The 24802-nt window shown below is 45.1% G+C and overlaps 5 protein-coding genes across 5 annotated transcripts; 2 read left to right on the forward strand and 3 right to left on the reverse strand.

The window, feature by feature from the left end:
• Positions 1–1326: 1326 nt before the first annotated feature.
• HD556DRAFT_1239920 (uncharacterized protein) lies at positions 1327–2014 on the forward strand (the record flags this gene model as incomplete). The annotated part of the gene is given in 3 exon segments (XM_041298077.1): positions 1327–1691; positions 1749–1823; positions 1843–2014. Coding segments are annotated over 3 exon segments (612 nt in total), but the record flags the coding sequence as incomplete, so codon positions are not given.
• A 1601-nt stretch (positions 2015–3615) lies between these two features.
• HD556DRAFT_1444859 (uncharacterized protein) lies at positions 3616–5484 on the forward strand (the record flags this gene model as incomplete). The annotated part of the gene is made up of 4 exons (XM_041306846.1): positions 3616–3644; positions 3710–4355; positions 4408–4681; positions 4748–5484. The coding sequence occupies 4 exons, from the start codon at positions 3616–3618 to the stop codon at positions 5482–5484; spliced, it is 1686 nt and encodes a 561-aa protein (XP_041158778.1).
• A 521-nt stretch (positions 5485–6005) lies between these two features.
• HD556DRAFT_1482916 (uncharacterized protein) lies at positions 6006–9276 on the reverse strand (the record flags this gene model as incomplete). The annotated part of the gene is made up of 9 exons (XM_041308661.1): positions 6006–6698; positions 6764–6838; positions 6897–6937; positions 6984–7300; positions 7349–7526; positions 7566–7724; positions 7778–8062; positions 8112–8430; positions 8887–9276. The coding sequence occupies 9 exons, from the start codon at positions 9274–9276 to the stop codon at positions 6006–6008; spliced, it is 2457 nt and encodes an 818-aa protein (XP_041158779.1).
• Positions 9277–12401: 3125 nt separating this feature from the next.
• HD556DRAFT_1213718 (uncharacterized protein) lies at positions 12402–12551 on the reverse strand (the record flags this gene model as incomplete). The annotated part of the gene is made up of 1 exon (XM_041296626.1): positions 12402–12551. A coding segment is annotated over one exon (150 nt), but the record flags the coding sequence as incomplete, so codon positions are not given.
• A 4785-nt stretch (positions 12552–17336) lies between these two features.
• On the reverse strand, positions 17337–18126 carry HD556DRAFT_1309624 (uncharacterized protein; the record flags this gene model as incomplete). The annotated part of the gene is made up of 4 exons (XM_041300308.1): positions 17337–17382; positions 17603–17708; positions 17851–17993; positions 18053–18126. The coding sequence occupies 4 exons, from the start codon at positions 18124–18126 to the stop codon at positions 17337–17339; spliced, it is 369 nt and encodes a 122-aa protein (XP_041158781.1).
• Positions 18127–24802: the final 6676 nt, after the last annotated feature.

Here is a 24802-nt window from a genome sequence, read left to right on the forward strand (position 1 = left end):
TGCCATTGGGTATTCGTCGCAACATGCACTTTATGCTGCTGAGCGTGACCACTGGGGAAAAATGGCATACACTTCGTCTCTAGCAGAGACCATTTTGCTTGAAATTACTGTGGTTCACAAAGGTGCTGGAGTGCACAAAAAATGAGGTGTTGCTATTGGAGTACATTTACACCCCAAAACATGCCGTGACCTACCTACACTTCAGCTTACTAGAACATATGTGAGGGCAAGAAGGATGTTGATGCTCGAATTGACGTGTCTGGGCTCATCAAGCTAGCTTTGGAGACTGTTGTCCCAAAGTTACACAAATTCGATGGAGAATTTGTCTGGCGTGTTGAGGAGTTCGTAATCCGAGATGCTGCATGGGTGGACCTATCCAATCACCCGCAATTGGTTCCCTATTTCTATGATCAATGCCTGCAGCCATCTTGCAAAGGCACCAAATCAACCTTCAAATCTAAACAATTTGTGCTGATGGTCGTTGTCCCGGAGGCTCGGTGGAATGAATATGAGAATTGGTTGGAACTTCGTGCAGAAATGGTACATATTTTTTATGTTGTCTATTTACTAGTACCCTAACCTCAGTTTTGCGGTCCAGGAAGCTGAAGCTATCCAAACGAGCTGCACTCAGTCTAGCGAATGTGCTACTGCTCACACAGCTGTCGGTTTCAATGTGCCCTCATCAGCAACAACTTCACTCACTGAAAACGAGCTTTTCTTACCATCTGTGACCACCAACAATTCTGTGACAGTCTCTACCAAGAGAGCCCACCAGCGTGCTGAAAGCTCTAGCAGTCTCAGTGGTACTTCATCTCCACCTCGAAAGAAGAATCCACCTCCCGCAGCTTTTCATTCACCTGATCGTGATCTGCTCAAAGAAGTCTTGAAGATCGGTGGAGGTGCCAACTTAAATGTAAAGCAAGGTATGCTCGTTCATCGATTTCTCAAATTGCATCAGCACTTACTAGTATTTTATAGTCTTTGGACTACATAGCAAAAGTGTGCAATTCCACCCAATCCCTACCCGTGATATCACCAACCTCTTGCTATACAAACAGCATCATTCATTTTTAGTGGACACGGCTGAATCTTCCATTGGACGGCTTCATTGGAATTGGTGGCTTCAACACTGCCAATGCTGGATGGCTCACACTCACAGCTCCTCCCAAGACTGGTCTCAGATCAGTGGCTCATCATAAGGTCATGGTCAAATGGCCATTTGAAAAAGTATTTCCAATGGCTATAAAGGTTGGAGCTTATAAAGTTTGCTGGTATTCACTCGTCGACAAGCTATAGAAGCTATTCAGAGAGGCCAATGTCTTATACTGGTCCAAGTCTTTATTAAAGCTCACATATGACTTTATCGATCGTTCCATTGCATCCTCACCTGAACCCCCGCTGTTTGCTGTCCCACGTGTTCAATTTGTGGAAGCTGGCCTTGCATTGTGCCACAACCAAGCCAGTAGCAAGCCTAGAGCAAAGACAGGATCAACATGGGCTGTCTTTCTCCTTGAAGAGCTCATTGAGGGCAGTGATGATATGTTTGTCAAATTCATCCACAATATGAATGCCAATCCATTGCTCAATGAATTGGATTATGGCTATGACATGGCCGAATTCTTTGTTTTCACGCAGCATGTCCAGTATGTCAAGACCGGCAAGCTAGCTTTCATATCCGACTATCAGGGTATGTCTGATTTTTGATACATTCAATCCTCAGCGCTGAATGACCCAATGTATTCAGGTAGTATAGTACTACTCACAGATCCTCAGATCCTGACTCATCCATATGTCTTTTTCATTTGTTCAGACTCAATACTGATGTTGGGATAGGTCGGTCAGCAATGCATGTGATATTTTTGGCGAGGGAAATATTGAGGCATCCATCAGCAAATTCGAAGACCAGCATGCCTGCAACGAGTACTGTGAATGGTTTGGGCAGGAGATATTTGTAAAGGAAGTGAATGACAATGAAGCAGCTGTGAATGATGATGAAGTAGTTGTAGAAAATTAGATTGATGCTCGTCGGACTGATACATGGTACTATACTATTTTCTTGCATTCGAAGTGTCCGGTGTCCCAACCATGGTAACTTTGGAAAGTTAGATAATTACATTGATGTGCGACATGTACTCGATGGATGATATAATATTGTAATGACACTTGGCTGCTTCTGAAAAACATCACTGGCAGGCCCTACGCTGTCACATGACCAAGAAAGTTCATCTACTGTATTTTCGATACGATCTGCCGTGATTTGCAGGCTGGAGTCCATTTCGTCTCTGTTGTTAGCTAAGGCTTTGCAGATTGTTTCTGTTCGGTCTAGGGTGTTGGATAGTTGATCTGAGGTGGTTAGTAGTTTTGCCATCTGGGGTGCTATAGCCCCCACTACATGATCGAGTATGTGGGGGGTGAGGTTGTCAACCAATTGTTGTGCTATTTCTGTTGCAGATTCGCATGCTGTGTGCCTCTTGAGGATGAATGCGGTAGCCTGAATGGCTGCTACTACTGGTATAGGGATGGTGTCTCGCATCTGGTTTGGGGAGACTGAGTAAGTTTTTGGAAAGGAAGAGCTCTGCCGTTTCATAACTGGTCACTGCGCTTAGGAGCGCTTCTATGTCATTCTGTGATAATGAGGTTTTGGCAAATTGATGAGTGGCTGGGCCTGTGGTAGTGAAGGTTGCGGGTGGCTTGGGTGGGCCCGGGCCACCCTTTGTTCCCTTTGGCACAGGCATTAGAGCAATTGTTAGTATCTATGTGAATGTTTTTGTAGGTTTTATGAGTTTTGAGAGAATACTTTAGACACCTAATGGCATCATTGGCACTGTTGGGCACGATGTTGAGAAGTGGTGTTTCGGGGTCCTGGTAGGAGTGCCACTTGGTGTAGGTCCAAGAAGTGATCAATCATCCTTGTTGTTGAATGACAACCCTCATGGGCTTTCCAGAATGATGAGACCTTTGGTATATACCGGAAATTTGGAAAGGACCGTCCCACCCGTCTGTCCTGTCCCACCCGTCCGCCCCGTGCCGTCCGTCCCACTCTAAATTTGGCTATCTGGGACGCCTCGGAATTTCTCTGAAATTTCAGAATATACTTTCGGACTTTGGATGCCAGTTGCACATCACGCCCTGCTCGTTGCTTGTCGTCACTTGGCATTGTTTATGCCAATGGACTTTCTGCTCCACCCTATGCTGGAAACAGGCCCTCAGGCAAGGTTAGTTCAATCTTTGCCCTCTCCAGGCCAGCACTCCCTTGCTCACTGCTAGTTCATATGAATTCCTTTGGGTGCTGCTCAACTTACAGGCAGCCTGGAGCCGTCTTTCATGCTGTCCTCAGGCATTCTGGCAGTATGCCCCCGCCCACAGTATTACCCTGCCCTCAGGAATATAAAAGGGTCCTGTTTATTGATATCAACCCACCGTGTTTCATTTCTCTCTCGTCATTCTGCATCTTTCTCTCTATCTTATCACTCTGCCAACACTGGTACTCTGTCCAGACGCTTGTGATGCCACGCACTGCAGCTCAGCCCCCCACAGGCCCGCGTCCCACTTATGACGTGTCATGCACAACATGCAATAAACCATGTCCGTGGACGGTGTGCAAATCTAATGAACATGGAAACCGTGGCCGTTGGCAAGCGATTGTAAGTTCTTTCCTTCATCTTCTTTGATTTCAATGTGTTAATGGGATACAGTGTTTTGATGTTAGTCCAGATGGTACGAAGTGCAACTTTGTGCACTTCGGATCGCCACGATCCTCTCCGGCACCTGTCGCTCATGCTCATACTCGTCAGCGAACCAGAAGCGCCCACCTGCCGGTGCCAAAGCGCTGTGTGTGCATGGTTGTGAGCTGTAGCAGCACCCGTGTCAATAAGAACTGTGCTCAGTCAACTTGCCGCAAACACTGCAGGCGCCTGGGTGGCTGCCACCTTTTTGACCATGTTGGCGATCCAAATGGCGCTGAAGGGTTGGAGCTCAAAGATGATCCTGGGCTGCCATTATGTGACCTTGGTGATGATGAGTCCCATATTCCTGCATCCATCGAGCATCTGTCACATTCGCCATCTCCTCAGCTGCATGGCGTATCAAGTGTTGCGCCCATTGTCGAGGCTCACATTGAGCATCCGCCTGATGACCTGCAAGCAAAGAAGCCAACAAGGGCTCGAACTATACCTGCACACAATCGTCCCTCCCCGGAGGATGGCCCTTGCTATCATATGCAAATGCCTGAGGTCTTCACAGCGCAGCTAGCAGAAACATCCAAACGTGAGGAAGAACAGCGTCAGCGCTGTGCTGATGAGATCGAGGCGCAGAATCGTGCACGGTACCATACAGTTGTGTATTCCTGGGTAACGGTTAGTTGCTCCTTCTCTGCTATGCAGTAGACACTGACCATCACACTCACAGGATGTTGGTCAGCCCAACGTGTTTGAGTTCCAGTCGGGCACATCGTCGTTTACTTGGCCACACTTATCACTAAATCAGCAAGTTATATCCATGATGGGACTTGCCGCTGCGAGGGTCAATGAAGGGGTGGGCGCCACCTCCGTCATTCATGTATGGAATCATCGACGACGAGAATGGCAAGGTGTACAGCCAGACTACCTTATCACTGTTGTCGAAGGCCAGCCTGTCCTCCTGAAGAACCCAAATGTAACTCAATGTGTGGATCTCGATAGCTGTATCTGAAGTATCGACAACTCTCCACCTAACCTCCACTCTCACTTGGCTGCTGATCGTGCCGCAGTCCGTGAGGAGCTGCATCAGCACCATAATGTTTTACCTGCACCTAACGAAGTTGTCTTCCATGCTCATTCTCGTTCTCAGCCACGTCACACTCAGGACGATGTCAAGATGAGCGCCTTGCCATCTGAGTTGGAGGTTGAGGCCTTGTTGCTATCAAAGGGCAAGGGTAAAGCCAAACATCTGTCGGAAGCTTCACCTAGTCCTCCTCCTGCCAAGCCTTGTTCCAGACAACCCTCCTTATCATATTCAGCATATTCAATTTCATCTTTTGGGACACCATCTCCGCCCCCCAAACCTTCCAAACGAAACATTCGCTGTCGCAGTCCACATAGTCCCACAACCAGTGTGGACTCCAGCCCGCCTCATACTCATTGTAAACCACTCGAATGGGCCACTGTACGCCCTTTGACAGGTTCTTCAAGGGCTCATGCAGCCATATCTGGAGGCACACACTCCGATCTGATTGATGTGGACAACGATGTCAAGATCTGGCCAGGAGATTTCTATACCTGTGATATTGCCAAGGGCTTCAGACTTTGCGAGACGATCAGCAAGTGTCGCCAAGGTGTCGCCAAGGTGTTCCAGAAGATGTTTGGGGTCCCTTACGCTAGTACAACATTTCATGCTCACAAGAAACGTTGGGCGGATGCACCCGCCAACATTACAGATAGGTTTGTCAAGGCTGGGCGGACAGAAGACGGTTTATGGTCCAAGTTCATGGCAGAGACCCGGTCCTGAGTTCCTCGAAGGTATTTTCATTCATCTCATCATCTGGTATTAGCAGCATTTGTCTTAGTTCATCTCATGTCTCTTTGTCTTAGTCCGTCTTGGTCATAGTACTGTAATGTATTGAAAATGTTATCTTTGTTAATGTGATTACTTTCCTTGAACCGCTTAGTGCTATAGTACTGTGAGGTATTGAAAATGTTTTCTTTGTTAACACGATTACTTTCCTTGGGCCACTTAGAGGCCAGTCCGCCCTCAAAACTATTCATGTTAAGAGTTCTGCCTCCCAAGGAAAGTAATCGTGTTAACAAAGAAAATGTGGTTAGCTACACCCATACTGTAGGGTATTGAAAATGTTTTCTTTGTTAACCGAAGAAAACATTTTCAATACCCTACAGTATGGGTGTAGCTAACTCGTTTTGAGTTTTTGAGGGCGCGCCATGCAGGATAATGTTAAGGCCATCACGGACGATCTCATATCAATTAAGTCAAAAGAACTACATTACAGCAGGTAGCTATATGTCCAAAGCCTGTCAGACACCAGACGAACTCATCCTCGCCCAAACTGAGGGTTTCTTGCCAGTCCTGTCCAATTTTTTTAACGTCTCCTGGTTCTTGCATAAGATCATTTCGTTGAGAAAGAAGTCGAACTTCACTGGCTTCATGCCTCGCATGATAGGATTGAATTTACCAAACCAGGAGTTAGTCTGTTTCCAAGCTGAAGAGTTAAAGTACCACTCCCTGTCATCCGTCTTGAGCTCCAGAAATGCGGCAGGGTTGCAGTTCTCTTGGAAAAACGTGTCTTGCTTTGAATGTTTGCACTCAAAGTGGAAGACGTCAACGGAAAGGCTGATGTCTTGAAAGAATGGGTCGTTCTGGACATGCAGCGCGAGTCGGCAGTTATTATCGAAAAACACATGTGTTGGGCGCGTCTCTGGGTCCCGGAAGACACAGCGAATAAATTCAGCAACACTCCCTACTCCCTCGGCATTGTGCATAGTCTCACGAGCATAAATCATTCCGCAAGGCGCAACAATCAACTCCTCACAATGAGTATAGTTGCAGGTGAACTGCGTGTGAAGTCTCTTCTTCTTTCCTAATTTCACGTCATACTCCTCCTCTCCAATCGCTTGCGTTCCATTGTCGTTGTCTCCGACCTGGACATTTGCAAGACGCCCGTGGATAGCCCGTGAACGCTCGAGGCGTTCATGTAGACGGAATTGAGACTTGCACCGCAGAGTGTGCAGTGCTTCAGACTCCTGGTGTGCGGGGATGTCGCAAGTGAGGCTACCTGACACGACAGATTATGCACAGCCTTTGATTGCACATTGCTCAAGGCGGGCAGAGTGGATGTAACAAAAGCGGTCTTGAGGAGTACAGAGATGGACCCAGCAGTTAGGGACAGAGCAGCACAGACGGCTCACAACAATGCCGTCCACCACAATGACAGAGACCAGTTGGTTGGCTGTAAGAACGTGAGCGCAAAGCAACATTGCAAGAAGTATACATACTAATATCACCATGATTGTAAATACGGGTACACTTAGCACAAAAGTGCCGATGAGGAAGCGGTTGGTTATAGACCCGCATGCGTTGGTTCCTGTCTGACATCGCCTCAATGAAGTGCTCGTTCTGGTTAATGGTCTGACCAATGTCGAGGAGACAATGGCGTTCACGGCAATCTTCAAGCAGTGTGCAAATGATAAAGGCATTCCAGACATGGTCCATAGTTACGTTCTTGCTGAACCATTTTGTGCCTGGGAACTGCGTGGACTCCACATTCGCAAGTGCGATGTTATAAATGTGTGCGCAGTTGGTTGCTGATGTACTAAGTGTATGGTCAGTGAGGGCAGATTCAGAACGTGCACATACATACCAGGAAGCGTGCATCATGGCCTTCCATAACCTCACTACTCCATAGTCAACAAAGTAGTGATCCGCAATCTGCACAACGTCTGGCAGTGCGGTGGTGTAATCATAGTAAATGCATCGGTCACCGGTGACCTTGTAGTTTGTGTGATAAGTCGTCTTGCAGGCTGAGGGGGATTTAGCGGCTGAATTAAGTCATGTTGTTGAATAGACATAGCACTCACATTCACAATACAGTTGAACACTGTAGGCAGGGACCGTACCAGAGCGGCCAAAATAGACCGCCTTGCGCTGTTCAGCCTTGCCGAGCAACAAGCCTTTTTGTGTGTGATCGCAGGTAGAATTGGGACACATCTTGAATGGCGGATAGAATGTGTGTTGTGCTATTGAAGTGATATCATTCAGCTTCATGGATACACGTTGAAAAAACACTCACTAAGGCCATGAGGGTGTCCGTGTATCTCGAATAAGTCTTTCATCTTCTCATGAACAGCAAAATCTCCAGCCCAAATACTACTCTTCAGGACACTCCAACACGTCTTCATGGATGCAATTTGCAATTTGCAGGTGGCACTGAGAAAAGAAACAATGCTGGAAGGAAGGTATAAGGGTGGCTTGCGTATGTTGTGCATAGCCAGCTGTGTGAGAATGATATCATCTTTGAGGCCTGTTGCCAATGAGGCAAACATGAATGTGACCTCTAATGACAGGCCAGGGATACCTGCAAGACTATCAGCAACACATTTCAACGTGATCATCATTTGCCGGACAATGCGGACAGATGGGACAGATGGGACAGGCCGGACAGAACAGACGGGTGGGATGGACGGGACAGGCCGGACGGGTGGGACAGAACTTTCGAACTTTAAGGTTTTCTCGACCTTTGACTTCTCCATCAATAGGCATCATTGCCAGCTGGTGAAATCTAAGAAGCATCCATGGCCCTAACTTTAGAAATATCTGCAAGTTGCCTTGCTCGAACGCAACCTTGTTCCATGTATCCCAATCTTCTAGACCAGGTGGGAAGATTATTTTGTCCAGTTCCTCCTCGCTGGTTTGCAATATTTCAAGATCATATGGGAATTCTTGCTGAATGTAGCATAAATCAGTGAAATTGATGGGGTATCATCACCATTGACCTCTACTACGACTGAATCCACAGATATATACCTCATCATCAGATTTGATTCACATATGACCTCCTGCCTTCTTTCTAGTAGGTTTTGCAGGGATGGTTACCTTAAGACAACAGTGTATATTAGTAACATACAATGCAAATGAAATGTACGTACATTCGATTTAGATTCCACGTAAACCAGGGAATCCATAATTGCATCCTTTTCACTTTCCTTTGACTTGAGTGTGAGAGACTCTGATTTAGTCTTCCCACATTTGATGGAGTGCTTGGCTTTAGGAATGGCTTTCTAAGTTTTGGCTGTCTTCTTTGAATCTTCCTTGTCTTCAAACTGAGTTGCAACCTGCTCACTGTGGCATTCCTATGTGATGTGATGGTAAATATTGAAAATTTAAACAGTGAAATCATACCTCCTCGTCAGACATCTCAACTGCAGAGCAAATCTGACAACTTCCTGCCATCTGCACCATCAACTTCCAAAGGACAGCTTTCCTGAGATTTTCTGACTTTACTCCAGGTGCACTCGGTGCTGGTTTGTCCTCAATATGATCAACATTGATCACCATTCCGTCAGATGAATCATTCAAATTTGTAACAGGTTCTGCAGTTGCTTTCACCTTTCTGGACTTGGATGACTTAGACGACTTGCTGCTGCCAGTGGAATTCTGAGGAGGCCCTTGCATGATTTCTACCTCAAATGGTTGATCTTGCCCATGAAAGTGTACAGATTTTGATACTTTTTCTTGCGTTAATTGTATTTCTTCCTCAGCTTCTGGTGGTGATTGAAGTGTTTGAATCATTTCAGCAGTTAACTCAGCCGGCAACCGTGTGTCATATCCCGTAGTCCAGACCTACATCCAACAATATTCCCATGCCTCATCTGGACCTTCAGATGCCCTATCCATGTCTCCAGTCCTCTACCCATCCAGATCCCTGCACCTCTGCACATCCACATCTACATCCCTCTACCTCCGTACATCAGACCTGCAGCTAGCCTGCATCATTCATCCTTTGTCCTATTGCCCTAATGTCATATCCCATATATGCATGCTTCTTGTCCAGACCTCCAATCCGATCCAGTCCGGTCCGGCCCAATATATGATAAGCTTCCTAATTCAATTCCTGTGCATATAACATTAACACAGCCTATTCCTCTATTTGGTATTCCTTGTCCTCGGTATCTCAGTTATACTTACTACCGGTATGCTTACTGATCTCTTGACCTATGCTTCATTTCCGACTCGCACTTGATAACTTTGCTTATGCTTCATACATAGCCTCGGACTCTTGCTTACTGATCTTTCCGTTATTTCCTTAGTATATAAACTCTTGTATATGTCCGGTAGTTCCTCAGTCTGAATATCATATTAGTCCTCGCACTAGATCTCACTCTAAGTCCTCATATCAGTTCTAGTCGATCGACTTAGTCAATATCCATCTCAGGCCTAGGGAGAAATTCCCTAGGCCAGAGCTCTGCTTATCCAATCCTCTGCTCATCCACTCATCTGATCCTCCGAAGTTTCCAGAAGTTCGTCCGAAACTTTCCCGCAGTCCTCCGGACCTATTCTGCTTCGGACTTTATCCTTGCAGCCTTTCCTCTGTTTGCTTCTACTCAGGACGTGTCCTGAGTAGCCATTATACATATCCGTATCAGGACAAAACCTCATTGTAATTTCCGGAAGTTCCTCCAGAACTTTCCCACACTCATCCGGAAGTTACTTGCACTCATCTGGAACATCCGTCTGAAGTTTCCTGCACTTTTTTGGAAGTCCTTCAGACTTCTTTGGACGTCCTCCAGACACCATTCTGAAATTAAGGGCACATACTCGGGTAAGGGGCGCAGCGCACGAGCTGAAGCCAAGCCCCTAGGAATCAGTCCTACCCTTTGTGCATGGTCTTAATACTGTGTGTGTTCAAATGGACCACCACACATATTGTTGCCATTCAAGCAAAAATGTGCATGTAATCCAGCACCAGTGGCTGAATACAGACCACACAACATCATTGCATCTCTACCATCAAACGATCAATCACCACTCACTCTCTTGTACCTTTTTGTATCGCTTTTTCTCCCTGAAGTGTGTCCAGGACCATTTCATCTGTTTTAAGGCAACTGCCTGCTGCTCCGGCGTAAATGAGTTGTTGTGCAAAGCGAGTGCAATATGAAAATCCAGATGCATGGACCACCATTTTGTAGTGGCGATGTTTGTATCTGCCTCAACCTCTCCACAGAACGCAGCAAGCAGTGCTGCTAGATATGCAGAAAGAGAGACATAGATTCACAGCTCCTCATCTACAGCAGGTGTCTTCAGAAGGTCCTGCCAGGCTTTCAAGGTTGATTGATATAAATGCAATTGGTGGACTATAAGTCTAATCACATCAACACACTTGTCAGGCACCTTCAGCTATTCAATTAAAATGTCATGTAAATTTGACATAATCAGAAGCAGGAGCCTTACCAGTGTCCATGAAGCATCAATTGTTAATATGTAGATATTATCTTGCAGCTCCAGAGACAAAGTGTAGTTCATAACGACATCAACCATAGTCAGCGAGCAATCACAGATGTCCAGTATGAGAGGTGTTAATATTGGGTACATCATTGTTATTGATTGGTGAGAGGAGGTGTTAGCGACAATCAGTCCTGATGTCTGCTTGTAAACTTTAAAGATCTGTCAGTGGCATTGTCAAACAATGAAATTTTGAGGGCGTGGGAATTCATACCTAATTCCAAACTAGTGTCACAATCATCAGTTCAGTGTCACTAGTCAGTTTGTTCATTTCCCAGAGTATCTCACATGGGAAACCAACATTGATTTTGTCTATAGCCACATACAATACCTATTGTTCAAAATGCTGAAGTCTGGGCATTTCCAATCTCACACTGCAGGAGTTGCAACAATTAATGGGCCTGTAGCAACCACACCAGCAGCCACTCAATAACAACATTCAGCACCAGAAGTACAGATGGACTAGCCCAAAATCTGATTCTCTGAATGCACCATATATCAGATTGACTCTGATTCTCAACGATGACAATGCAATTGATATCCATAATGCAGATCAACCATTAGTACCACATCATCAAACAACCGATGAAGTTAAAGACCAAAGACTCGTATGTTGCCGTACACTTTCAATGTTTTAATGACAGACACATGTCTTTGATAGTGCTGTATATATTGTCATAATGTCGGATCATTCATTTGGAGATGCACCGGAGATGCGTGCAAAATTCCAGTTTGCATTAGCAAGGGCATGGAGTGCTGCATGTAAATTGTGTCCTCTGTTGGTCATTTCGTATGGTTTACACTTGTATTTTGGTTTTGCACGCATTGATGGAAATGTTCGTAGCGGAAGGATGTGTGACGTGAGTAGTGTGGGAGTACATACATCACAGCAGTCACCTTGTGGTGCCTCGATGCATCACTCACAACATACTTGACCATCACCTAGATTAAACGAGTCAATGTCTTTGAAATTTATGTTTAAAAAACAACTGCATACTCTTTAGATTATTGAAGTATTCTTTAGCCACCCAACGTCGACAGAATCCACGATACCTCACATTGATGAAGGCATACATTGCGAAGCGCTCGCCGGCAGTGTTATCAAGATTATTGGGGATGAGTGCTAGCGGCTGCATGTGAGTTGATGAACTGATGGTAATTCCTTATGGATGAGATGATGATGGCAAAGAGCCAATGGTGTGTATATCCTCCTGTAAATTCTCTCTCCCATGACCATGACCAACAACGATCATTTCATTCTGCCATTCAAAGCCATCATCTCCCTCAAACTCACTGTCAACATTGTCCTCTCTATTATCATTCTCGAAGCCCGCTCGTGAGTTCGACCCCTTTTTCTTTTTCTTCTGTCGACTATCTTCCTCAATTGCAGGCCTCTTGCACTTCCCTTTGTAGGCATCAAAGTATATCGGCTTAACAAGATAAATTCCCACTGCTGTTAGCAAGGGATCTCTGGCGCCACAACCTAGCCTTTGCATGAGTGCAGACAGTGAGGAAGTGTAACCCCATTGTACAATGATTTTAATATCATGCAGGTCGAGTCCCTTTTTTAAGTTGAATATATTAGCGCATGAAGACTGATCAATGTGACTGTCACTGACCATTCCCACAGTGTCCGTGCAGCAAATACCCCATAGTTCACCTGTTTCAACCTTCTTCATTGTATCGACACGGAATTCCATTGACATCCCAGAATGAAACCAGACGATCTTCCTCTGCAGATGTCCAGGCATGTCTGAGCGCAAGCGGTTGCAAGTCATCTCCGCCGAAGTACGAGAATTTGTGAAGATCATGAACTTCGGTGGTGGATTCACGTCTCCAAGTCTCATATCCAAGACTCAGGTTAGATCATGCAGGGTATTACATGGGAACTTCATCTCTTCGACAATAAGGCTAATGTTTGGATGATTGTTAGACCTGGTGACCCTCGCAATGTTATGTGGCTGAATACGGAGCTTTGAAGTGATATCAGCCAAAATATGAGGTGACATGGTTGCTAATATAACATGAACCGTTACATAGTCAGGCAAATACCACCTAATGTTCCCCAGCTGACTGTATAGTGGCCTGAAGTCCTCGCCCCATTCACTTATGCAGTACCCTTCATCGAACATCAGGTTGAATATCTTATCAGTGAACTTCTTCAATTTCCATAGCGCCTGAAAACGGGAGTTGGTGAGTAACCATTCTGGGCTGACCGTGATAACACAATATTTGAGGCTCTTGATGTCCTGCACAACATTAACAATGACGAGGTAACTCAGAATCTCATTACATACCTTGAATACTGGATCTGTAGCGCTCTCCTTAACAGATTGATGGCAGGGAAACACAATGCCTCTGCCTCCTTCTGGTTCTTTTCTCCTAATATATTTAGTGGTGTCATGATGATGATAACCCCACATGCATTCAATAGAAGAGGAATCCAAAAGGTTAATGTTTTCCCAGAGCCAGTTGGGGAGATGGTGACAACATCCTTGCCTTCGAGTTGATATCGAGCTGCCTGAAGCTGCCAGGCGCAGGGAGACAAGCCAAACTTCTCTTGGACAGTTTGCTTCATGTGCGTGAAGCTTGGCACATCAAAACAATGAGACATCTGAATCGGAATAGCTAAAGGTAGTTAACTTAGCAGAAATGAATCCAAAATGGGACTGCATCAGTCACATCATGCAAATTAACAAATTAACGCATCCATCTTCCCAGTGTACCTGGCAGCTTGTCAACCGTTCGGAAAGGTTTTTCAGTGGTAACAAATAGTGGCAAATGTGACACAACAACAAGTTGTGCCAGTTGGCTAGGTGTGTAGAGTCCAAAGAGTTGCGGTGTTTGAATCAAGGTGCAGGATTTGAAATATAGTTGTATGTATTTGGTACACTAGCACAAGACTCTAACACACTGCCAATGGTTTGGAGTCTGGGTAGTCATGAGTGCATTTACCCAGGCTGGCCTTGTAAGCTCAGTAATGGACATAGCAGCTGCTCTTGCAGGGTGGGATTTGTCATTCCTTGGCAAAGAGGCACATTATATTTTGTGTATTGAAACTGATAGCTTATGAGTATCAACCACTCAGCTTGCCCGAGCTGACATGCAAACAATGATTTTAAGTACCATTGACACATCAACATTGGCAGTAAACATCAATGGGCACACCAGTCCTCTACCTGTGTTATCTTCTCCCTCTACAAGTGTATCAAAAAGCAAAGGCCTACAATTGGGTGGAAATAAAGCACCAGTCTCTACTCTTGCTGCACCCCTTGCTGAAGAGCTTACTAATGAGGCAGGGCAGGGCAGTAGTCATTTGTGGAACAATGATTTGATCAATATTAATGCTGATGAAGGAGATTGAGGTATGTCCTCTGACCTTGAACATATCATCAAATCTAAACTGAGGACATTTTTTCTTTGTAGGTTAAGTGGTTCACCTGCTGCAGAATCAAAGCTCGTGACAACCAATGGCCTAGGTTTTGGAATGTCGCTATGGTCCAGTTCTCTAAGTATGTGTTGTTACCTTCTCCATCATGTTTATCCCCTTGACCTCTCTCTAAAACATTGAAAACACACCACCAACTGTATGGCTGGGATGTCTAAGGAGGAGAAGGTGGCTGAGATGGCGAGGAGGAAGGAGGAGAGGTGGTTGGTGAGTATTTTTTTTTTCTGTGTTTGAAGGTGTTGTGGCTTATGCTTGTTGACTTTTTGCAGTGGATTTAGAAGCTGAAGAATCAAAAGAAGAATGCTGCTGCTGGAAGTGTTTGAGTATGATAGTGTTGATAAATGCTTGTTTATGTGATGGTGCAATGGCATGCTGAGTGAACTGGGAGAGCTTTATTTGATTATGACATAATCAGTAAACTGCCTACATCTGAGATGCAGCACATGTGTAGCAAGTTCCTTGCACCATATGCACTATCACCAAGATAGGATCTAGTATTTGCCAATAAGCAAAATCTAGGGCACATTTGAGGCACACACAATACATTACAAAAAATCATCCTTTGGAAGATTGAATATTCAATCAGTATGTACTATCACTCTACTCCATGCATCCAAGCTGTCCAACAACCTCTATGCTAAGTCCACTACAGCGAGTACATTTCTTCCTGCTTGAACCTGCTTCTTATAATATATTCTACCCAATTAGCTGTTGAATGCTAGTTTGATGTTCTACATCATTCTCAAAGATAATGAAAATGATTCTGTTGCTTTAACCTTTGGCCCAACAATACCCGAACAGGGCTTATCCATCCCACTAAGTTAATCATGAATCTGTAGAATTCTGTACTGTCCCTCTCATTATGAAGCACATAGATGGATGCTGTGTGCATGCCCATTGAAGGACATCGTGAACTTCATGACATTAGCATAACCTGGAACAGAGAAAAGTTGTTCAATGGAGAGAGAGATGTTTCCTAATTTCTGCCCTGACAGAGGAGGAGATACAATTATCTGGTGTGCAAAGTACTTGGTCTGATTAAGTCTCATGTAATGGGTGAGGAATGTGATCTGTGGTTGCCCTGTGATAGCATTGGTCATAGAGTCACACAGAAGGGAAATATGTTCGATATCGAGATAACCATGTCCTTCATGGATAAGTTGAAGAGTGGGTGGCAATGCAAGGGTGTTTCCCATTGATGGGAGAGTAAATGCTTGAATGATCGCATGACAGTTTCCTTCCTCATCAAGCTGACTGACCGTAGTACCATCTAAGAAAATTTTGAATAGCATGTTCCTTCTCATCCTGGAGACCTCAAGGAGTGGTCAAGTAGTGATCCTCCTATAAGCTCAGTGTTATTGCTCCATAGCATCACATATTCAAGTGAAAATTTTTAGTGTCAAAAACACTGATTGGAAATCGGATGGATAAGATACTGAGAACTCAGAAGACACTGATTGATCAAAGGAAGCAACGGAAACCTGGTAAGTCAAGTAGTATTTGAGACACATTCAGAACACTGACATTCTAGTCTTTTGTAGTATATTTGGGCAGTACAAAAATCAGTATTCAAAGGGTTAAAATCATTATGTTCTATCATGAAAAATACTGAACAGATGAGACACTGAAATCCAAGTAATGCTAGCTCAAGCTTAGTCTCTCCTAAACTGTGCGTTCAGAACCGTGAATTTTAGTCTTCCATTGGTGACATTGTGTCTGTGTTCTGTGTTGAAGCCTAAGGGCCTCATAGTGAGATGTTGACATTGGTGTTATAAATACAATAGGCACAAACAAACATGAACAAGTGCATGTAGTGAGTAGATAACAAGTGGGTGAGTTACAAAGTCATTAATATTGCTAATCCAACAATCCATATCTAAAATGTCCTTATCCTCAGAGTTTTTTTGTATACCAATTCAACCAGTCATATTCAAAATCCTCAGGGATTGACTTATCTTCTTTGGGAAAACTGTTGGCAATAGGGCTAGGAGCAAAATATGTATCAAGTTTGTCAGGCACTATTCCCATGAGGTTTATAAATTCTGTGCCAGTAAGGGGAACACTTCTAAGCTTATTGCCTACAATTCTTGACCTAGTGTCTTGCCCTTGATATCAATAATGATTGCTTCCTGCAATGGCCTAGCTCATATTGACTACTCAGTGAGATAGCTGTTTTGGACTGCCAGCCACTCAAGAAGGTTATCACCTCTCTCATCTGGGAGTTACATTATCACAATGACAGCTATGTTTATGGCGACCTTCGGGATACCAATTTTGTTGTGGGAGTTGGAAATTTTGCTATTCAGTCACAAGTCCTTTGGAACCTCTCTGTATCACCAGATCTTCATTTCTTGACTTTGGACCACCTCCACTCACATTAGACCAAGTACTTCGGTACTTTGGACACATCCTCAGAACTTCAGATACACTTTACTTATCTTTCTATCTCTTATTCTTCATTTTAACAGGCCTCCCATGCACTGATATTTTAAGAGGTAGTTCTATAGACAGTCTCTTTGGGATATATTACACTCACACCTTTGAGTTCTAAAGTCATCATTTTCGAAGTGCCCACACAGAATCAACTCTTTACAGCATGCATGTATGGCCACAAGCTGTTTGTGATTTTTCACCATTATGAATCAGAAACAACTGACATGGATTATTACTATACTGGAAAACTGTTTACAGCTTTAACACAAAGTATGGTATTAGTACTCTTTTTAACTCTTCCTTTATTCAGCACCTCCTTTGGGTCTGCCACCTCCTCTTCCCACTCTCATGTGGACACCTACACATACTGATGTCTCTTGGTCCCACCTTATTCCTATCCACATATGGCTACTTGTTTGCTTCATATGTCCACTTCAGCATGCACATCTGCCTCAATTCACACTCTAGCTCAAAGTGCACTGCTGCACATGCTTCCCTGTTCTTTGAGACCAGAACTGCAAGAAAATGTAAGTTTGACTATATTTTTTTAGAGTCTTCAAATGTGTGAAGCCAAACCTTTGCATGTTTGTCTCCAAACTCATCCTTCTCCTCAACCACCATTAGGTGTATCGGAATATGTTTATGAGAATAGATGACTATAGCATCAATATCAACCTTCAGGTATCATATGGTCAGCACCTCCAATTTACCACATTGTAGCATCAGACCACTCACCTTTCATAGCTGGAGACTGTCTGCATCCACACTGCTAAATGCATGTTTTTCTCTTCCTTGATAGCCTTTCTCAGGTCAGTAACAGTGTCTGTCAGTACAATCGTAGCTAAGAAGATACAGCTGGAGTCATCATTTAAGACTAAATAGTTAAGGTTTATGGACAGATAGTCAGCTTGCAGATGGCATATCAATCAGACTGCAATGGTTATGGGCAAGAAAAAGAGTGACAATGTTGACAGATAACACACCAGCGGGTGGTGGTTGTATAATAATAGGCAGTTGCTTATAGCAAGGATTGTCAAAACTCTTGTAATTTGGTTTGAGCTCAATGAGATTACACTTGAGGATATCATCAACAGATAGGCCTATATGAAGAAGTAATAAGAGTTGGCTAGCAAGAAAGCTAGAGTACTAATTAAATCCTACTGAGTGTGGGTGTACTGTATCGACCTAAGAGAATTTCTATAAAACACTTTCTTCAAATATAATGTGAAGGGAGTGGATGTGGAACAAAACAGAACCATGGTGATCTTGGAAATATGAAGGCGAGACGGCAGGTCTGGTAAAGGTGCAATGAGAAATGAACAAAAGCAAGAGGTTTTCAAGTAGGGAGCAGCGGGTACTAGGTAAGGTGCGGTTCTGCAGGTAGCCGCTAGGTATAGATAAGGTTTAGGGCCAAGGTATAGCTAGGTATAAAATGCTAAGTTGGAACTCAAGAGTATTTTGGATCCATGCAGAGCCTAGGTAAGGAAACTTAGAGGTGCATTTTTGGAGTGGTCAAAAATACATGGGTTTGAAGTGAGGATGAACAAAGCTTGTCAATTGCACAAAATACTAAGAATGTCTAAGGTGACTCCACAAAAACAAAGGTAGTGTCTAAGGGAAGGAAAGTGCTCTACTGTATATTACATGCAAGATTTTATCCTAGTGCGTAAGTGTTGGAAACTGTAGGCGAGAACTGTAGCGATAGAGAATGAGGCAGATAAATAATATGTAATCAGAGCTCACATGGAACAGAATACACAGATACATATAATAAGCCTTGCTATTGTTTAGTCAAACCAAAAGAGAAAATGAACATGCACCAGCAGAGATTGGTGGATACCAGATGACCGACTACTTATACTACTTGGAAAGGGTAAAGGAGAAACAGAAAGAGTATAGGTATGCTGGCAACACAGCCTGGTTAGTGATGAGAGGTCGAACGTGGAATGAGGCTGAGAAACATTGGAATGATCCAATAGTAAAGATACAATGCGCAGCAGGTGTGAGTCAAAGAGGAATAGAAAAGAAAAGCCACATTGGTGTCATAAGTCATGACAAGTCATAGTGCCAAGGCATGTGTGCATGTTGGTGCATTATCAGAGATTAGGTCAAGGAGAGGGAGGAGACGAGGGATGGAGACAGTTCTAAGGATCCGGTCAACGGATATTTGGTAGAGGAGCATGAGCCGGTAGATGGTGAGTGTTACAATAACATTAGAGAGGCCCCTATACTCATTTTCCTTTCGCTTCTTAAACGGGCCGTCCGTACCACGCTTATCTCTTATCATGCCTATCTCTTATCTTGCCAAGCGGGCTGTCCACCTCTTCTTTGCTTCTATCTTGATAACACATTTACAAGCTCCGCTTGAACACTGGTATATAAACCTACCTACCCATGGTTGTATTCTTTACTTTAATCTACTGGGTTTTACCTGGAACATTGTCCTTCAGTAAGGTCTCCAACCTTACTGTCTAAAGAACCACTATTCTAAGGGAGTCAGCGACACTCGCCTTAGCCAGAACCCTTGATCTCTCAATCGAGAGCAGACTCACGTCTATCTGGCATTCTGCCGATTGTCTACTCAGACAGAGATAGCTCGACTCATCCCAGTCGTAACAAAAGATTAAAGTCTTATTACCTGAACCGTTGCCATCTGCAACGAAACCGACACCACGACTTCGTTAACTCCTTTGATCGGAGCCTTGAACTTAGGAGCGCTACCAAACATTCCTCCTTTGAACGCCATGACAACCCAGAACAAAGAAATAGAACTAAAGATCGGTTCCCCTCCCGAATTCGATGGAGACAGAGAAGAATCAAAGAGATTCATGATGAAATGTCATGCATACCTCGACATTAACGACAAAGTCTACGTTGATGATAAAAAGAAGATCATTCTTGTGTTATCCTACATGACGAAAGGAAACGCAGCAGCCTGGGCAGAAGACTTCATGGAAGCAGCCCTAGACCCCAAGAGGAAAGACACCTCTGGACAAATGATCGGCTACGGTACCTGGGCCAAATTCAAAAAGGACTTCGACGAAGCCTTTAAACCCATGGACCCCGCCGGAACTGCCATGATGAAGATACGAGGATTAGAGATGAAAGGAGATCTCCACACCTACATCTCCAACTACAAACTCCTCGCACACCGAGCAGGAATGACCGAACAAGCCCCCCTCATCGAATTCTTTCGACAAGGCCTAGACTACGGGCTTCAGGACAACCTGCACCGGACAGGTGAAACTCTCGATAACTTCGACACCGTTGTCAACTCTTGCATCAATCTCGATAACGCCTTCCAGAGATGGAAAGCCATCAAGAAGAAAGAAAGACCCCAGCAACAAAAGAAGAAGAACTTCGGAAATAGACACTACGTTCCAAAAAGGGACGACGACATGGAAGTCGACCGCATAAGCCGCCTCTCAGACGCAGAATTAAAGAAGCACCTCAAAGAAGGAAGATGTTTCAAATGTCACCAAGTGGGACACCGTGCCAACGACACCTCCTTCCACCCCAGAGAAAGAGGACAGATCCGAAGAAACAAAGAGGAAGAAAGTAGCAGCGACGACGAAGTCGAAAGTCGCCCCTCCTCCTCCAGGACCCCCATCAGAAGAAAGAAGGAGAGGAACGAGGAAGAAACTCCAAAGAGGAAAGCACCAGTCCGAAGGAAGACTATGAAAGAAAAGGCCAAAGAAATCGAAGAAGAGGAAGATAGCGACTTCACTGAAGTAGAACGTCGCTTCGTGGAGATGGATTTTTAGAAAGGGACACTGCCTCGACGTCAGTAACTCCCACTCATGTACGACTAATACGTTCTATCGGAACCAGAAATGAATTAAGAATTCCTGCATCCATTTTTTCCGATAAACGCGTACAAACCGTCGAAACATCCATGGTCATCGACTCCGGAGCATCCGGCACCTTTATCAGCGATACCTTCTGTAAAAGGCACAAAATAAGAACCCATAAACTCTCACGACCCTTCCCTGTTATCACCGCCGATGGGTCAGACGCTCAAGGAGGACTTATCTCTCGTTACTGCGTACTCACGATCAAAATCGATCAACGGACCATGATCGGGAAATTCAATGTGGCAAAGCTAGCCAAACAGGACAAAATCCTCCTAGGATTCCCCTGGCTTGCCGCACTGAAACCCCAGATCGATTGGGAAGCCAAGACCGTATCACTCCCATCGACGAAAAGGTCGCTCGCCATAGAGAAAAATATTGACAGAAAGAGACGCAAGAAGTCACTCCCGCCACTTTTCAGAAAAGAAAAAGAAGTCAGAAAAGAAACGACCCGAACTTGGACAAATTCCAAACTACGGAAGCCGATACAGGTGAAGGTGGCAACTGAGGAAACCACCTCCCCCTATACCGCTTCTGTAGAAGAAGTAGTTGATGAAGAAATCCCCAACTATGACACGAAGGAGGACGTCTGGTCAGAAAATTTCAAAACTCCAGTCGTTGACCCATTAGCCTATCAACTGGCCGACGACGAAGTACTCGTCGAATATGCCGCTGATGGCTCCACCGTACGCATCATAGAAGATATAACCTTCGATACCCCACTCGTTCGAGACAGGACATCAAAAAGGGAACAAAACTACGGAAAGACGAGTAATAAAGCCCAGGAATTCACGGTCGCAGGAGAAATAGAAAAACAGAAGAAAACTTTCGAAGAACTCGTTCCCCATTTCCTCCATCAGTATCAAGACGTCTTCGCCAAGGATGGTCTTAACAAACTCCCGCCGGAAAGACCCGGGGTAGATCATCGTATCGACCTCAAACCAGGATTCGTGCCCAAAACGTCAAAAGTCTATCCGTTATCAGGAAAAGAACGAGAAGCTGTCAAAACGTTTATCGAAGAAAACACCAGAAAAGGTTTTATTGTCCCCTCCAAATCACCCCAAGCCAGCGGATTCTTTTTCGTAGGAAAGAAAAGCGGAGAACTGCGTCCCTGTCAAGATTATCGGTATCTCAACGATTGGACTATACGAAATCAGTATCCCCTCCCCTTGCCAAAATCCCTCATTGAACAACTCTATGACGCCAAGTACTTCACGAAGATCGACATAAGATCAGGGTACAATAACGTGAGGATCCACCCAGAAGATCGATGGAAAGCAGCGTTTACCACTCAAGAAGGACTGTTCGAGCCAACAGTCATGTTTTTTGGATTAACGAATTCCCCCGCAACTTTTCAGGCGTTCATGACCAACCTCTGCCAGAAGCAGATAAACCAGGGATGGCTAGTCATATACATGGACGACCTGTTGATCTTCTCGAAAGATCTTCAGCAGCACCAAGCGCGAACCATCGAAATCCTCGACATCCTTCGAAAAGAGAAACTATTTGTTAAACCGGAAAAATGCACCTTCGATGCACGAGAAGTAGAATATCTTGGAATGATGATCCGACCAGGAGAAGTAGGGATGGAACCCGCCAAAGTAGACGGAATTAAACATTGGCCAACCCCGGGGAATCTAAAAGACACACGGTCTTTCCTAGGATTCTGCAATTTCTACCGGACGTTCATCGCTCACTACTCGGATATCGCTCGACCCCTTATCGACCTCACGAAGAAAGACCACCCTTTCGTTTGGACTGACAAATGTCAGAATGCCTTTGACCACCTTAAAAACGCCTTTTTATCGCAACCAGTACTAAGAAACCCGGACCCAACTCGTCAGTTCGCAATTGCTACCGATGCATCATTAGCAGCAACCGGAGCAGTATTGCTGCAGACTGATGACAATGGAATGTACCACCCATGCGGTTACCTATCCCAATCTCTCAACCCCGCAGAACGAAACTATGAAATCTTTGACAGAGAATTGCTAGCGGTCATTCGGGCACTCTCGGAATGGCGCCATTATTTGGAAGGAAGCCCCCACACCGTAATAGTATTCACGGATCATATGAACCTCCTATACTTCCGCTCAGCCCAAAAGCTGACACGAAGACAGGCACGTTGGCAACTCGTCCTTTCCAATTATCAGTTGGAATTGCATCACGTCGCAGGAACCAAATTAGCCGCTCCTGATGCCCTATCTCGACGTCCGGACCATTCACTCGGAAGAAATGATAACGAGAATCGCGTTCTCCTCCCCGATACCATGTTCGTACGACTCATTGACAATGATTTGTCAGGAAGTATTGCGCGCCACTCCGCTGAAGACCCCGTATACCAGACCGCCTTGGAAGCATTGGACGGGGTATGCCTTCCCCCGATGAAATCTGCCCTTTCCGATTGGACGTGCATCAATGGTGTTCTCTTTTATAAAAATAGAGCTTACGTACCAGCGGCCCAACGGCATGACATGTTATTTAAACACCATGATCATCCTACGGCGGGACATCCCGGCCGATTTAAGACGGAAGAACTCGTCAAACGAGATTTCTGGTGGCCAGCCATGGGAACTTACATCCGTAAATACGTCGACGGATGCGCGTTGTGTCAGCAAATGAAGGCTGACACACACCCTGTTACCCCGCCATTGCGCCCAATCCCCTCCACCGCCACTCGCCCTTTCTCCCAAGTGTCTGTCGACCTTATCACCGACCTTCCCGTCTCGGGCGGTTTTGACTCTATCATGATCGTGGTAGATCATGGGCTTACGAAGGGGGTAATTATTTCACCATGCAACAAAAACATCACCTCCGAAGGAGTGGCCAAACTATTTCTCAAAAACGTGTTCAAAAGATTTGGCCTCCACGAGAAAGTGATCTCAGATAGAGGACCGCAGTTCATTTCGAAATTCTCTCGAGAACTTGCCCGACTCCTCGGATATCAGATTGCCGCATCGACCGCCTACCACCCCCAGACAGACGGACAAACAGAACGACTCAACCAGGAACTAGAAACCTATTTACGGATCTACTGTAGAAGCAATCCGTTAGAATGGTCCAATCATCTCCCTATCGCCGAATTCGTCCATAATCATCGGAAACACGATGCCAGGAATACCTCCCCGTTCTTCCTCATGATGGGTTACGAACCACGAGGAATCCCACACATCTTATCAGTATCTGACACGCCGGCAGCAGAAGAAAGACTTAGGAACCTCCAGAAGATACGAGAAGAAGCTCTTGCCTGCCATAACATCGCTATGCAACGAATGGCAGAAAGATCTCGCCAGGAAAAGTACCGACCATGGAAGACGGGAGATAAGGTATGGCTCTCAGCCACCAATCTCCGCACATCATTACCATCTAGGAAACTTGCGCCCAAGAGATACGGACCATTCCCTATCACCGCGGTCTTATCGCCCATCACGTTCACCCTGAAACTTCCAGAACAATGGAAGGTTCACCCCACGTTCCACGCTTCTGAACTATCCTCCTATCGCGAAACAGAGATACACGGGCCGAACTACGCCGAACCACCACCTGACATTATCAATGGCGAAGAAGAATACGAAATAGAAGCCATTCTTAGCCATAAGGGCACGGGTAAACGAAGACGCTATCTGGTATCATGGATAGGCTACTCCTCCGGAAGCAACGAATGGATACCCGAAGAAAACTTGCGGAGTTCGAAAGAACTCTTAACCACGTATAAGAAGAGACACAAGTTGAACTGAACGGATCATTCCCCTACGAACAAATCCCAAGTAACATGTCTCCACCCTTGACACCCTCCCCTACCGGATCATCATCATCGTCCTCGCACTCACTCGGAAACTCTTCGTACAAAACGAACATCCTTAACCTAGACGACGACGCCATCGTCGAGACCACTCTGCTGTCCCTTCCCCACGCAATTGAGCTTGAGAAACAGCTCGCTGAAGCACCCGCGTCCGCTGCCGCCCCTGTCATATCCCAGATTCACATCATACGCGCCACCGCCGCCCTTGAGCTCAGACTCAAAGAAATCGAAAACGATGCCCTCAGACTCGCATGCCAGCACCTCCAGGGACAAATACGCAGC

The sequence above is a fragment of the Suillus plorans genome (assembly GCF_016647745.1).
Source record: "Suillus plorans strain S12 chromosome Unknown HD556scaffold_39, whole genome shotgun sequence".
NCBI classification, from domain to species: domain Eukaryota; kingdom Fungi; phylum Basidiomycota; class Agaricomycetes; order Boletales; family Suillaceae; genus Suillus; species Suillus plorans.